Raw genomic sequence first — 16,588 nt, forward strand, 5'->3', positions numbered from 1 at the left:
TCTTCTGCTTGTTCAGGGAGGTCATGGGGCCATATGGACCTGAAAAAGACCACCTGACCGCCATGGTGACATTTCAGAAATCTGTGCCAGGTGTTTGTCCAAGGACACCATTCCTGGAAGTGTTCAAGGACAGGTTGAATTAGGTTTTGGGCAACACGGTCTGGTGGAAGGTGTCTCTGTCCATAGTAGGGGTCTTAGAATTAGATGATCTTTAAGGTCTCTTCCAACCCTGACCATTCTGTGGTTCTATGACCCTCTATTCTGGCCATAAGAATATGCTAATCATAAGCAAAAGGAACGATACAGGGCTTCTCTCTTGTGTCAAGAAGGAATTAGACTTTGGGGGTGGGGAAGTCAGACTGAACTAAGAGCAGTTTCTCTCCTCTGACTACACCCACAGAAGTCTCAAGTTGTTCCAGACTGGTAGACCATAAATGGGAGAGCCAGGGACATAGATTTGAATTTGTTTGGTTTTGAATCTTCATCTCATAGGATGGTAAAGACTTCCCAAGACACTTCTTTTTCTCCTCAGAAATCAACTGGATTTGCAGCTTATCTACAGCTTTAGAACAGAAATGCCCCACCTCACTTCATTATATCACCTGTGTCTGACCATTCTTCAAACTGCATTCTTTGGTCAGACCTCAAAAAGAAAGACAGGACTGTACTAATTGTTATTATCCTCATGAATCCCAAGCACCATCTGAACCTCAACACTCAGCATCCCAAATTTGGGCAGCTTATAGAAACTGAATGGATATGTCCTTTTTCACCTTTAAGCCTTATGAATAAGGAAGGCTTCACTAGACTCAGTAAAGCAGACCAAGTAATATACCTGTAAGTCTTTATCACCCAGAGAGGCCTCTTCATTTCTGAGTTGTCTTCCAGTACTTAAAAACAAAAGGGTTGTCATTCAGCTGAGGGTTTCTGGCAGCAATTTCAGACCTGCAGCCACCAACTTAAAGAGACTGTCTATTCCCCAACCTTCCTTACACTTACGAGCGTCATAAAAATGCAGCAGCGGGGATTCTGTCCTGAGACCCATGCCCCAATCTCCAACTCGATTGTGATATGATATTGGTACACGTCACAGTAAAGCCCATCTGCTCCCTTCTGAATCCTCAGTTGAAACTGGTCTTTCAAGTGGCTATTATTTCTGTAAGGAGGACTGGGGAAAATGAAGATTTTAATGATTGAGCCTCTTTTATGCTGTCCATGATGGGATATACAGAAATCACCTCCCTTAAGTTATCTACAATTTTTACTTCATACCAGGAGACTGACTTTCTCCTCCTAAATTAGAACTCAAAAGACTGAGGAGAGCTTTCAAAAACCATTTAAGTTTTTGTTTAGACAGAATTAAGTTATTTGTTTTCATGGCAGAAAGGTTCTTTTACAGTTTTCTCAGCTCTGAGATAGCATTTCTAGTGCAGGTTTTCAGGACTGGATGTGAGGCAGCTGGGAAAAGCCCCATTGTTTTGCTCCACAGGAGCACAGAATCTCTATGCCCGAGAGGTGATCCCATGCTGATTGACATGAAGTTTCCTCCTCACCTTTGCCAAGCACTACATCATTGCAAAGGAAACCAGGCACAATGTTGGTCTTGTTAGCATCGTTCATTCTTTCCTTTTCATGGGTCTCTAAGACATTCTTCCAGATAATGTATGCATTTTAGAAACTACTGTTTAGTCACCCACAGAACATGCATAAATACAAATACCCAAAGGAGAAAACATTAATGACAGATGTTTCTATGAGATCCAGCAACTACTTGCACAGCCTGCCTGCCTGAACTGTTCAAATACTTTTGGGATCCTATTGGGAATTTTGTGCTAAAGACTGCAGATATGAGGATCGTTCAGATAAAAAGCTTGTAGCGTTGAAAGTGTCTACAAGCATAATCACTATGATACTCCTAAGGCTGAAACATATCAGAGTCAAACAATCACCTATATGTACATTTGCACCCTGGAGAGGTATACATGCACACACAAACACATATAGAAATAGTGCAGCTCAGAGAAACTGTGTTTCATTGAGAAGTAATCTTCACTTCTGCCTTTACTGTCTATGGGGTGGAGGATCTGTTTAACTCTTTCTATTTTGATACTATAACAATTTATATCCTTGTCTCTCCTGAATATTTTTGCACAGTGTACTTGCATGTAAAAATTCCTGTCATATGTTTATTTTTTATGTAACCTCCCAGTTTTAAATTCTATAATTTCATGGTCAGTTTTCACTGAGTTGAGTAAAACCTATCAAATAATTTGAAAGGAGAAAATGAAAAATACTTTCTGAATTTCTTCTATTTCACTACGAACAATTTTTAGCATATATGTGATAAAGCAAGGGTTTGAACATTCTCCAGTTGTATTCCAGATTTCTAAAGAGTTCCAGCTCTGCTTTGGAATTCAGTTATATCATTCCTCTGTGCAGGGTATTTTCTGTTATTCATTTTACTTCTAGCACACTCTGCACTGCTCAGCAATCATGCAAAGGTGCGGAATCTGGTGTTTACTCTTCTACATACAAGCTTTACTTGCTCAATGTTGTGCATCAAGAGCATCTGCACAACATAACAGAAGCCATTCCACATGCACCTGCACTCAAAGATCCACCCTGGAACAGCAAGGGCACAGTTCGTCCCCCCCCATGTCAACTTAGTAGCACACTTGGGCCTTTGGGCTTTTTGCTCACAGAGTGAGCAGCCCCAGTGTTAGGTGGTGTCAATGGAAGGTGGAAGTAGTGAGCATCACCAGAAAGGGAAGGCTGTGAAGATTTGGATTACCTTGGATTCTAAGCATGAAATATACCAGTATTTTTGCCCCAAACCAGTGATCCGGATACAAATAAACATCAGTGATATAACCATAGATGCTGTAGCATTTTTGCAAGATTTTTATACTTCCAATAGTTTACAACTGTTCTATAGATCTGCACATTTACACAGTTCTTCCCTTCAATGATACTATCCAGACTTTTTTTTTTTAAATGATTTTTTTTTTTAAAAAAAAAAAAAGTTATCATAGATTACCATTTTCTTCCCACGTAGTAAATGAAAAAGACATCTCTAAGTAAAATACCTTGTGCACAGGCAAAAAATCTTTTTCCTTGGGTAAGACGTAAATTGACTGTCAGTTAATATGCCATGGATGGTTTCATCCAGAAATGATGGGGAAGGAGGATTAACTATTTTCAAGGAAGACACTTTCCCAGGGACCAGCACAATGCAATTCATTTTTAAAGACACATAGACGGCTTATCAGGTCTTGCTGCCAAAGTCTGGCTCACTGGAGTCTGAGTAAAAAACATGTGTAATTGCATTAGAGCAAACAATAGCCTTAAAGCCCGATTTAGACCAAGCGGGACTACTTGATAAAGAACAGAAAGAAAGCAAGATTATTTGTTTCTTCAAACCACCTGTCCTTACATTAGATCACCCCTGCAGAAAAGAGCCTCTGAGCGTGCAGCACAGACATGATCTGTTACCTGCGGGGAATGGCGGTGTTCCCACGGCTCTCACACAACAACCTGAGCGTTGTTAGCAGCTCCCCATGCAGGGAGCATCCTAAAATACATTTCAACTTGGAAGTAAGATGGGCAAATTTAAGTAACATAGATATACAATTTCCACTGTTTTGCTCCATGCTCCCAGTCAGACTGGCGCTTCTCAAAACATTACATATATTACACACAAGTTGCTGCAGAGCAAGACCCTGACACTGCATGGCAGTGGTCCAAGTTCCTTGCAGTGTAAGGCCAGTTTTCAGTGGGGCAGCGTGGGATCAGGCTGCAAATGGCTGGGATGGGGCCCAAACAGTGGACCTGTACCGGGCATGAATTTAGCAAAGTATGTGTAAAATAAGCTATACTTAACATCTTTAAAATATTAACATAACTATTACTACTACTGATGATTTAACAATTGTTAAAGGCCAAGTTTAAGTCTCAGATGTGTAATGGCTGACTCGTTTTCAATTAATTGAGGACCAGATCCAACATCCTTTTCACTGGCAAAAATCTATTTTTCCAAGTGGTTTTTCATTTGGAAAATTGGATCTTTTCCACACAGAAAAAGTGTTTCACATACCTGAGGTTATGAATTTAAATCCATACAGTGCTATTTCTAACAACCAAACTTTTAAGTGACTTTTTTCAGTTTTTCTTACGTCATTTCAAAAAGGATACCTGTAACACCAGGAAGCTTTTATCATACAAACAGGGTTTTTTGCTACAATATCAAGACCATTAATTCTTTCAAAGTGTGCCCCTTTATATTACAAGAGTACAAGCCATTGTATCCCTGTAAAATATAATATAAAAAGTACTTTCTTTTTTAGATTTATACTATTTAATACATATACCTACACATAAATATTTTATATTTATAAGTATCCAAATATATACAAAATAGTGCTCTCACAAAGCTTTTCTGAATATTCACATGTACTGAATACAGTGTAAATGGTACTGTGAATCGTGAAAATTAAACTTTCCTGTACAGCTTCAAAGTAGTCATTTTTATTTTTTTAAAGTTATTAAACTCCCCTTACCTCAAATGAACTGATAAAAACTATTATTAATATTTGATTTCTGTATGTAGCTGCACCTAACCTGAGTTGTCAATTATAAATCACACTTCAGCACTCTGAAGTCATTTCTTGATATTTTCAGATTCTAAACCAAGTCCAACTACAAATTAATAATAAATTAAAAAAAAAAAAAAGTGCTTTCAAAAGATCAGATCATTCATCTGTATGATATAGCATACCTTTACTAAAAATTAGTTAAACAACAAAAAAGTCAGCAGTTTTGTAAGGATCAAACACTTTAAAATGCTGTCTTGATTTCTTAATAGCATCTGAAAAAGATAAGAGCTTTAAACATGATACCTGGGGAAAAAAATTGTTAGACAAATATATAAGTATAGTTATATTTGCCTGCTGAATAGCAGCATGAGATATTTGGAAAACCCTAACATTCAGAAGGTATGATAGCATAGAAATGAATTCCATTCACTTGTGCTTTAAGGTCCATTCACATTCCCCCAACTGGTGCAAATTTGCTTTAGTACAAATGAAACATATATATACTCTTTGCTTCTCGGTTTATATTTTCACCAACAAAACAGTTTCTCTCCAAATGCACAGTTAATCAAAAAGTCAAAAGAAGAGAAAAAATAAAATAAAAGCAGGATTTGACCAGGCCTAGGTCTAAAATGTTACAGACATGCCCCTTTATACCCTGAAGTGACACAAAGGTGGAAAGCAACTAAGTGTAAAAGAACTAATTTAAGCACATCAGGAAAAGAAAGTACAGCAAATGAATCAGAATGAACTGAGAAATCTTGTCAGAGTAAAGCTATTAGCCCAGATCCTTAAATTAGTAAAAACTTCCCCAGGAAGTGCCTTGGAACCATAACATACTCCAGATCTACCATCCAAATATCTACTGACCTACTGCTGCAACTCATCAACTCATATCCCAAGACCGTATCATCTAACCTCTGCAGCTTCTCTATGAATTGACCCTTTTACTAATCGAGATGACAAGGTCCATTAGAAAAGCTACAATCTACATGGCAGTGCAAAGCTTTTCCCTACAGAAAATGTATAAATCTACTGAAGATAACTTTTTTCAGCAGTTGGGCTTACACTACCTCTTTGAATATTAAACAATGAGAAATGAACAACCCCCCAAATATTTTTCCTGAAAGCATCATTCACTTCACATATCTCCAAAAACAAAACAATTCTCTTTAAATTCTAATTTAAAGGATTTAAGACTAGCCCCCCAATCTTTTGAAAGGATTTCAGAAACTTCCATATAGAGGTCAAATATGCTAAAAAGACCCAAGTACATTTGAAGGCTCCTCCTGTGTTTTCCTGGGATGGTGCATTCCACGAAATGGGTTTAGGCCCATCTCCAGCTGGATCACAGCAATGTTTCTGCAAGACAATCCTCATGAGCATTTTCAACCTGCTTATATCACATAGTGAAAGAATGTATTTTATCTTTTTTTTCTTTATGTGATCTCAGATCCAACTCCTTACAATTCATTTAATTAGACTAAATACCAAAGAAACTTCAGTAGTCTAGACACTTATTATAAGCTACCATCAATTTTACATGATTTACAGCCAGAGGCAAATGCCTCACATGCCCCTGTCTCTCTAGCGAAGTCTGAGAAGACTGTAACAGGTAACAACTGAAATCACATTCTGAGAGACTGATTAATATTTCTGCCCATTCCTCAGCATTATTGGAAACCTGGGACAAGGATAAGTTTAAAGTCATGGGAAATGTACTGAATAATGAAGAGTCTCAATTTTTCTCCTTCTCCCTCTAGCATAACAATCACCATCTGATGTGCTTACCTGCTTCCCTCATCCACCCTGTGCTGCTAGCCCTTACTCCCCAGTCATCCCTCATTATATGTCCCAGGAAAGAGGAATTGAGCATGATATATGCCCAATTATATTTAGATGGCAGACCGACAAACTGATGAACACTTTTCAGCTATAAAGTCATTCCAAATCTAAAACTATAATCCTAACATGTTCAATTGCAACAATTTTGGAATAAAACAAACTGCTTTATTTCAGTTATTGTCCATAATGAAATCAATGTGTTTATGTGGAAAGTTTCAGCTTTAAAGAAAAGTTATTCAGAGTTTCAGAAACTATTATATTAAAGGTCTCATCTAGTGCTATGGGTGCCTTTGAAAATCTTCCATAAATACGTCAGCTAATGTTTTTATAAAATTATCTGAGGTTGCTTTAGATAATATATTCATAGACTTTTTTAATCTGCAGTATTATACTTGCAGTATAATGTACACATAGCTTATATGGAGGCAATAAGCTTATAGCTTTCCTATGGGAGGAAAGCTTTCCAGACAAACTGTAATGGAAGATATTAATTCTTTTGGGGTTAATTCAAATTTGTAATAACTTATAGGATTGCAATGTTACTTAGTAAGACTTACAGTAGTAAAAACACAAGATCAAAGTAAAAGTGAAGTTTGTGGATTTTTATTTTAATTCAAATCTTTCGAGGTTACTCCCTTTTATTTTTTTTTTTAACAACCTTAATATTTGAACTCACAGTTTACACAAATACATTTTGATCTTTTGTACCAAGATAACTGTAATGTTCATGCTTCATCCTGAAAAAAAAACAAAAAAACAACATATTCATCTAAGTTCAGTCTAATTAAAATGGCAGGTACAAGTAAGTCAAAAAAAGCAAAACTGGACTTTCAAATACTTTCAAAATATTAGGGTCAGATTTGGATATCATCACCAAACAGTACATTAAGCAGTAAACAGTCTCAAAATACTCCAGAAACACTACTCAGTACAAGCACAGCCAGCAAAGTGTGTACTAAATGGGAGTTTCTAATTTGCTAAAATGGTTAGTGATGAGAACTCAATTATTTCTGTATTAATGGAGCCAAGTGATAAAATAATGCTGCTTTCTTTCGATATCAGTGTAAAATAAAGGTCATCAGGTAGCTACAAAGATCAATACCTAAAAGAGATTATTATATGAGCTCCCAGAAAATCCTAGTTATCTATATTCATGTCTGAACTTTGCCTGCACACACTGCATTGATGAATATTAGTGTATTAGACAGACAAACATCATCAGCTCAACACAGTCAGTAGTTTTGAGTTTCATTTCCAAACAAAACATCTTGCAAGCAAAGTGATTTCATTAGGATATTCAAACCACTGACTGGCTTTGTCTGAAGGTCATTTAAAATTCTTTGAAATACGAGACAAAGTTTTAATTTTGAAATCTCACATAACATTTAAAATGCATTATTCTTTAGGAACATATTCCATAACTCCCACTAAAATTTTAATCCACACAACTCAATTAATCATTACCAACATGTGTTAAATGTGAAAAGAGTACCTTCACAGTAAAAGAATAATCATCGTGGTATAGCACTACTCCACCCTTTGAATACCTTCTTTTATCTAAAGACCTTGCCATTGTCCCCACAGGTGTTGCTTCCACTTTATGGGTGAGGAAACTGAAGTGTTAAGTAGTTCACCCAAGAGAATACAAAACTGGTGGCAAACCTCAGGAAAGCAGCCAGATCTGTCAATGCATATTTTGATCAATGCTGCACTTATAAAACTACGTAGCTTTTAAATGTATTCCCACACCATGGGGGAAAGCATGAGATGTCCCAACACATTGATATTAAAAAAAAATCCACTTGCGTTTTCCAGGGTGAACCCTTGAGCAAAGGACTATGATTGTCCAGCTTCCAAGTTCAGAAGCCACCATCTAAGAGCTGGCCTGGTTCAGTCTCAACATGAGCTGGCAGGGGAGTGACCATATTCTCCCTTCAATTATGAATTAGAATGTGAATTAAAGGAAGGATGATATATATTTATTTATTTATTTATTTTTTAAGGTGAGAAATAAAATGATCTTCTTCATATACACACCTCTTTATAATTACTGCTCAGGAAAAAGTTGGAAAGTGAGAACCTTCCCAAAACAAACACGACTAAACTCAGACAACGTTGGTAGACTAATTGTCATAAACAATTGGCCTAAGGCTACGAGAATTACTTGTTGTTTGAAAGAGTTTGAATGTGTTTTTTTCTCCTGATGGGATTTTAATGCTTCTGGTTGGAACTGCACCTACAGCCTTTTCACAAAATCACTGTTCTGGTAAGTAGCACCCAGCTTTCCTTTTAAAATGCCCCTCCATACATGCACTTTGTTTATGTAAACTGTGCTGGAAGGTTGGCACAAAAGGACTTGGAAATTTCCTTTTAAATTACTTAATTGCATTTTAATCTGACAGCGGACACATGTAACACATGGGGAGAGGCTTCTCACTGTACTGGCAGGTGTGCTGGCCTGAACAAGCAGATATTTAAATAAAATACCATACCACTTTCCAGGTGTTAAAGGAAACGATCATAACTCAAGCCTGTACATGAGTGGGGGAAGTGGGAAGGGGAGCCCTTCTCCTTCCATATAGAGAAGCATTCCAGGCAAATGAAAGCCCAAGTTTAGCTCAACAGTATCTAGACCTTTGAAATCCATTCTTTCTTCCCATATATGGAAGCCCTATATTTGGGCCATAGACAGGACCCCCCCTTTGGAAGGGTATTTCTTCCTCTTCAGAGCAGTCAAGCACTCCCCAGCCTGTTATTCCCCAGGTTTTGTAAGAATCCTAAAAGGAAGTGTAAGACTCCACCCAAGTGATGCTGCTTTCTTTCATCGGCCATGCCTATCTTGGGACTTTAACAGTGGCTGTGGGAGCTGGGCTTTTAAGGAAGTCTCCATTAGGATGCTCTCATAAAAGATACATTAGGTGAGAGGACTTCCACATTACACAGAACAATACAGCCTAGAGAATTTAAACATGATTTTTCTCCATGTGCTCCTTCTCGTGAGGGGAAGGAGTTCATTACAGTGAAATTCTTCCTTTCAGTGTTGCAGCCTCCCCAGCACAGCAAAGATGGTGTAGGGAAGGAAGAGGATGGACAACCTAACCACTGTTCCACATCTTTTACACTGTTTGTCATGACACTGCAGCAGCTGAGGGGAAATAAGGAAGGTGTTGCCTGAAAGTCATAACCCAATCCTTGCAGTAACTTAACACCAAGAAACACAAATAATATTATTTATAAGTACTATAAACTTGCAAGAACAACTGTGTGTGATGCTGAATACCACGTTGGTCATACAGAAGATTCTGTGCAGCCTGCATACTCCAAAAGGACCACATACAAGGAAATAGTAGGCTTTTCTACATGTGCTACCTGGTCAAAGGGTGTGAATATACAGAAATAAATAGAACTACTTATCACTTAAAAGGAAAGGAAAGAACCATGTAAGAGCACAAACAGAATTCTCCTCACTGTTCACCCTTACTAGTTCAGATCAGCACAAATGTAAATTTTCAGAAGCAAAGTTGAAGCAAGCGCAGAAAGGAGGTTTGGAAACAGAGTCTTTGTTTTTAACGAGCTCTTGAGGACTACGCTGATGATGGTGCTGCATTCTCATCAGTGCACTATGTATTATATTTACAGCCACAATTATGGACTTCAATATTTGAAGTGAAGAACAAAACCAGAAAAGGCAGCTTTTGCTGAACTTTCCATAACACAATCCATTACACACCAAAACAAAACCTCAAGACAAACACCTATGTGAAATATGTTACCCTGCAAAATGCAGCCTGTTTGGCTGCACCTTCCTACAACCCTTTGGTTGACAAAATCTGTCCTCTTGTTACTTCTCTTTGTTGTTTCCACCTCTTTTCAGACCCTGCTTTCCCACCAGCTTGGAATTGGCTACAATTTCGTTTTCTAAGCTCCCTCCCACTTAGTTGACTCAATCACACAGTGCAAAATCACTTGCATCATAGGACACCAGCATTTTCTTATCCAGTAAAACTTAAAGCTACAAACTGAGCAAAAAAAAAAACAGTATATAAAACAAGGAGAAGGAATGTCTGAAAGATAGCCAGTTTTAGCACAATTCCTCATAAATTAGGTACAGTCTAACCTTTTCATATTTAACTGTAAGTTAATTTGAGAAGTGCATTACTATTTCCTCAGAATAAGAACATAACAAAAAACCTTGTACATCCCAGTCACAAAACTGTAGTAAAAGTGAATACTACCACATTTTTTTTTGCCAGTTGGCATTTACTAGCTGATCATAACAACACCACTTCTATTTCATGCTAGTTTTATTGACAACAAGTTGATTTCTTCCAGAACTTTCTTTTGGATTGTCTCAGCCTGACTAAATAGCTACCTTCCCCACAGGAGAGAGGCTTCATTCCATCTGAATAAATACCAATTTTCCATTTCCAGTCTAGCTGGTGCTGTTTAGAAAAGCTGATGATCTACACAACTGCTCCTGCCAGAGCACATGCAGGCAGCTGCCCTCCTGTTTGCATTGCACACTCCAACAGAGAGAGAGAAGAGCACAAAATCAGATCTCTCATCTCTATCTCAGCGCACTGAGCACATGATGACTTCCCAAAAGCCTGGGAAAAAAATAGATTTGATTTTTAACATTCCCATCCTCACGTGATTCACAGTTCCTGTTACTTATTCTGCTATACAGTTTTCATAGAGACCATCAATTGAGCAATCTGGATGACGAATTAAGTCCCTACAATTAAATTCTGTCACTCTCAGTGACGGTTTTATACTAGCCGGAAACAAATCACCTTTGAGTTCACAAAAGTTTAACAGAGAAAGCCAACTAAGAAATATGGCATTATAGAAAAAAAAGATGCATTGCTAGTAATGTCTATGATAACCTATTGTCTCCACACAGCAAATGCAGTACCTGAGCGGAAGATCTCCACAAAGCCATCTCTTAATCTTTTTCTTAATCCAACACTCAGGCTCATCTTCATGTTTGCAAAACATAACCACTTGTTCTTTTTTCCCCAAACTGTTGAAAGCACGTCCATGTCATCTGCGGAATATTCTTCTAAATGAATAGCATGATGTATTCTCAATAGCAAGCCATTTTTCAAGAGGCAACAAACTTTATATAGAGAATAAATAAATTTATAAAATGAATACTTCATATCTCAAGAGAGAACTAATTGATATTACTAAGTGCCTCCACCTGTCCGAGGATTTTATTAATAGCTTAGGTTTAAATAATCATTCTTAGGTAATGACTGCTTATTCAATTTTCACTACTTGCTCAATGGCTAAAAATAATATAAACCAGCACAATATTGCATCCAGTGATGGCTGCTTCAGAAGTATCACCTGTAGTGAAAGATATTAGAAAGGAGACATATGCTAATACAAAACTATTTGCTGTAAAAGCCAGAGGTAGGCAAGATATCATTCTAATGTGTGCTTGGATTTAAAAACGTAAACAAAACAGTAAGATTTCCTTGGTTTTACCCTAGGCCACGTGTTAAAAAATAAGTCAAAGTGACACGCTTAGTGGATGAGAGAAAAGCTGTGGATGTGGTCTACTTTGATTTCAGTAAGGCTTTTGACACTGTTTCCCACAACATTCTCCTCAAGAAACTGGCTGCTCGTGGCTTGGACTGGCGTACGCTTCTTTGGGTTAAAAACTGGCTGGATAGCCAGGCCCAGAGAGTTGGGGTGAATGGAGTCAAATCCAGTTGGAGGCTGGTCACTAGTGGAGTCCCCCAGGGCTCAGTACTGGGGCCGGTCCTCTTTAATATCTTTATCGATGATCTGGACGAGGGGATCCAGTGCACCCTCTGTACGTTTGCAGATGACACCAAAGTAGGTGCGTGTGTCGATCTGCTCGAGGGTAAGAAGGCTCTGCAGGAGGATCTGGATAGGCTGGACCGATGGGCTGAGGTCAACTGTATGAAGTTCAACAAGGCCAAGTGCCGGGTCCTGCATCTGGGGCACAACAACCCCAAGCAGAGCTACAGGCTGGGAGATGAGTGGTTGGAAAGCTGCCTGGCAGAGAAGGACCTGGGAGTATTGGTTGATAGTTGGCTGAATATGAGCCAGCAGTGTGCTCAGGTGGCCAAGAAGGCCAACAGCATCCTGGCTGGCATAAGAAGCAGTGTGGCCAGCAGGTCTAGGGAGGTGATTGTCCCCCTGTACTCGGCTCTGGTGAGGCTGCACCTCGAGTACTGTGTTCAGTTTTGGGCCCCTTGCTACAACAAGGACATGGAGGTGCTTGAGAGAGTCCAGAGAAGGGCAACGAAGCTCGTGAGGGGTCTGGAGAACAAGTCTTACGAGGAGCGGCTGAAGGAGCTGGGATTGTTCAGCCTGGAAAAAAGAAGGCTCAGGGGCGACCTTATCGCTCTCTCTAGGTACCTTAAAGGAGGGTGTAGCGATGTGGGGGTTGGTCTATTCTCCCACATGCCTGGTGACAGGAGGAGGGGGAATGGGCTGAAGTTGTGCCAGGGAAGGTTTAGGTTGGATGTTAGGAAGAATTTCTTTACTGAAAGGGTTGTTAGGCATTGGAATGGGCTGCCCAGGGAAGTGGTTGAGTCACCATCCCTGGAGGTCTTTAAGAGACGTTTAGATGTTGAACTTAGTGATATGGTTTAGTGGAGGACTTGTTAGTGTTAGGTCAGAGGTTGGACTAGGTGATCTTGTAGGTCTCTTCCAACCTAGACGATTCTGTGATTCTGTGAAGTCTACTATTCTCATAATAATTATGGTAGCATTCTTGGCTCTCACCGTGGACCTGATTTTATAAGGGAGATGCTCAGATACTACACTACCAAGACCACCTCTATAGAGGGTATAAATAAGTGGACATGTGCAACAGATAAACATTCACATGAAATACCTAGGAAAAAGCTTGGAAATCAGGGCTAAATGAAGAAAAATGAAGCATTAAAAAAAAATAAAATGCCTGATTATTTTTTTCCTTGGATATTGAATAATAAAGGCACAATAAAACTGAGTTGAAATCTGTCTTTCATGCAAAGAAGTAGCTGGCAGCATTCAGTGTGCCTTGAATGCCAAATTTTACAACACACTGAATCTTTTCTATGGAAAAATTAGCATAAAAATGAATTGGATATTACAAAGAACCCAATTATGAGAAGCTGTGTACTCGTGTGCACATGCACGCGTGCGCACACACACCCTGATCTCTATATTGTGTATTTTTCATAGCATTGGCTTGAGTCTTTGGCACATCAAAAATTAAAAGCAAGGTTTCTTCATTTCAGGTGGCATTTTATACCCATATCCAAATTAAAGCAGTGCATACATTAACCCCTCATAGAAAATTTAATGTTCCCTTCTATGTAGGCTTCATTTAGGTAATTTGTTTGTTTGTTTGTTTTTAACAGTGGACCAGAAAAAAATGCATCACAAAGATTTTAGTTGTACATTTGCAACTTCATTCTTTTAATTTTAGAATAACCACGGATAAAATAATTAGGCAAAATTGGAGTACTTAAACTCAATCAGATACCATAAAATTTAATTACAGGCTGGTCTCATTGTAATTTTATTTCAGCTTAATTCCTCAGGCAGAAGCTTTTTCACCTTGCCAGAACCTACTGACCCCACACTTGGAGGAAATGGTATCCCAGAGTTGTTGCAAGCTTCTCTACAGAATTTAGGTCAGGATTGACAAAACAACAAGTGGCAGTCAGAAATTTTAACTTGGATCACCCAAAGTCTTGGCCTCTTGCTTTACACAGCGTCCCCCACTGAAACAGCATGTACATAAATGTCTTAATCCTCCTTTCTCGTAATATATAGATCCATAGACATCTTAGAAAATAGAGCTACAAACTACAGGCACAAGAAAGGAGGCTTGTTGATGTAGCTCAGGTTCTCCTGCTTATCCAGTAGTAGCTCCTGATTTGTGCTTCACTGCTGACAGAAGTGATGAGCATTAAGTCACATCAGTAGCGAGCAAGGCTAAAACATGCCCCTGCTGCTCTTGTGTGATGCCACTCACTACTGTGGGCTTTGTCATCCATACCAAGTAAAGTATGGTCTCTCTCCTTATGTTCCTATTTCTGATCCTAGGGTGACAAACTTTGATTTTAAATTCATCTGAATTGTTATTTAAGAAAGATAAAACACGTATGGCTGTACTACTACCTATTGACCCAGGGGCATATGTAACGCATATGCCTGGAGCAATTTATTTGCTTGGAAAGCTAAGAAATCAGTAGCAGATCTAATATGCTCCAAGGGCAACCCTGGAGCCATGAGCAAGCTGCTGAGAGCATCACCTTTCTGGTCTCAGCAGTCTCATTCACTGCACTGTAGCCTTTAAAAGTGGGCCATTTATATTCAGAGCTTAGAGGCCTGGGACCGAAGCCTGATGATGACTGTATTTTACTGGCAAGCTACAGGTCTTAGGGGGGCACTAAGGTGTAATCTTGGCAAGCTTTAGGCTTTCAGAGGTAGCTATTTAGACTGCTTTCAAAGGTACCTCATTGGCATTCAATGATGGAGACAGAGATTTGCCTCCCCATGGACCCTTAAAATACAGGTGCGAGCGCATAACATTCTCTCATGGCCAGCAGCAAGGCCTTCCTTACCCCTTCCTTTCAATCCCCCCTCCTCCTAGATCAAAGCACATACTCAGTATCTACCCTGACTCAATGCCCTGTGCCAGACACGAAGCATTTTGTAGCTGCACACGTTCCTTGGCTGCAAAGGAGCGGGAAGCATAAGGGGACCATGGTTCCTGCTGGAGCACCAGTTGCTGTGATAGGTGCTACTACAGTACAATGCAGCCGTGTTAGCATACAGCCTCTGGCCTCCAGCTCTGCTGGGGCTGTGCCCCATCCTGTGAGCAGCTCCTCACGTATACCCGCCTGCTTTGCTGGGCAGACAGGTAATCTTTGTGGTATTGACTGTTTTGTTCATATCTGAATACTCAAAAGAGGAATTCCTTCTGAGAGGAGAGGCAAAGGAAACAACAGAAAATATGTAAATGTCTAAAAGAGCAAAAATATTTGAGAAAAATACACCTTTGGAGTAACTTTTCTGACAGATTAATTGGTCAGCTTCTACTACTATAGACCTCCAGGTTACAAGCAACTCAAAATGATTATCTACTCCAGATTAGGCACACAGTATCTACAAAGTCAAACACTCAAAAAGGCAGATATCTCAAAATTAAGGATACTTTCACCTAACCTTTTCAAAATACACCCAGCATGAATAAGGCTTTAGTGCCATAAACACGTACAGTCTCCAGTCCTGGTAATTCTTTGTATGTTTGTTCCCTTTTTGTCCTGCCTTCACTCATCTGTCCTTATCTCATATTTATCTCCAAATCTCTGGCTCATCGTCACTGTTCCACTCTCCTCCGCTTCTTTAAGAGGGAAGATTCATGAAGATTTATTATTGCATCCTCTTAACCTCCAGACATTTTTTGCTTTTATGGAGCAAATTGTGGTTTTTCAAGGCTGCTTCACTGGCCAAGTACAGGCGTATTTTTAAAGAGCTGTTAAAAAAATCTCACTTTGACAGAAGAAAATCTAAATTCCAATTTTTAAGCATGGGGACAAAAGAGAAGCAATGCAAGAGAGGGGTTTTTATTTGTTTGAAACACAAGCCAAGCACATTCCTTTTCTCTTCTCTTTTGAAAAGTGGAATTGGTGAAACTGTCAATAAAAATTCATCTGAGACTCCCACTAAGCATGAAAAATTTCATTCTGAACGGTCAAAGCCTGACAGCTATAAATAACTACAAACACCATACAAACATCAGACAAAGGGCTGGGCAGCCTTAACAACTGGCAACTCTGGCTATAACTCAACTGATTTTTTCATCAGGGAAGGGAATAGATATTTATTATAATGCTTTGAAAGAAATATAGCTGAAGGCCAAGGAGTCAGCTGCCTGACTCCAGTCCTCCACACAACTCCACAGGGGATATTGAAAGAGAGGTGAGAAACAGTCCTTTCCCATACTGGAGGGAGAACCCCAAAAATTACGCAGCAGGAACCCCATGCCCCTCCTCTCCCTGAATCCATACAGAGAATCCTAGAATAGAACCACAGAATGGTTTGGATTGGAAGGGACCTTAAAGATCACCCAGTTCCAATCCCCTGCCATGAGCAGGGACGCCTCCCACCAGACC

The 16,588-nt window shown here is 39.2% G+C and overlaps 1 protein-coding gene across 12 annotated transcripts in view; it reads right to left on the reverse strand.

Moving 5' to 3' along the window:
- Window positions 1-16,588, reverse strand: part of POU1F1 (POU class 1 homeobox 1) — a 218,667-nt gene that overhangs the window by 45,386 nt on the left and 156,693 nt on the right. For 2 of the 12 annotated variants that reach the window (XM_080594246.1, XM_080594250.1), the window contains exon 1: window positions 11,350-11,538. The exons of 6 other annotated variants lie outside the window; for them this stretch is intronic. In XM_080594246.1, coding sequence (XP_080450372.1) covers window positions 11,350-11,476 — 127 coding nt within the window. In that variant the 5' untranslated portion in view covers window positions 11,477-11,538. Of the gene's footprint in view, window positions 1-11,349; window positions 11,539-16,588 lie in introns of those variants that run through there. 4 more of the 12 variants (XM_080594251.1, XM_080594253.1, XM_080594249.1 and 1 more) reach the window with 2 other exon arrangements.

Source organism: Anser brachyrhynchus (genome assembly GCF_964034855.1).
Source record: "Anser brachyrhynchus genome assembly, chromosome: 1".
Taxonomy (NCBI): Eukaryota; Metazoa; Chordata; class Aves; order Anseriformes; family Anatidae; genus Anser; species Anser brachyrhynchus.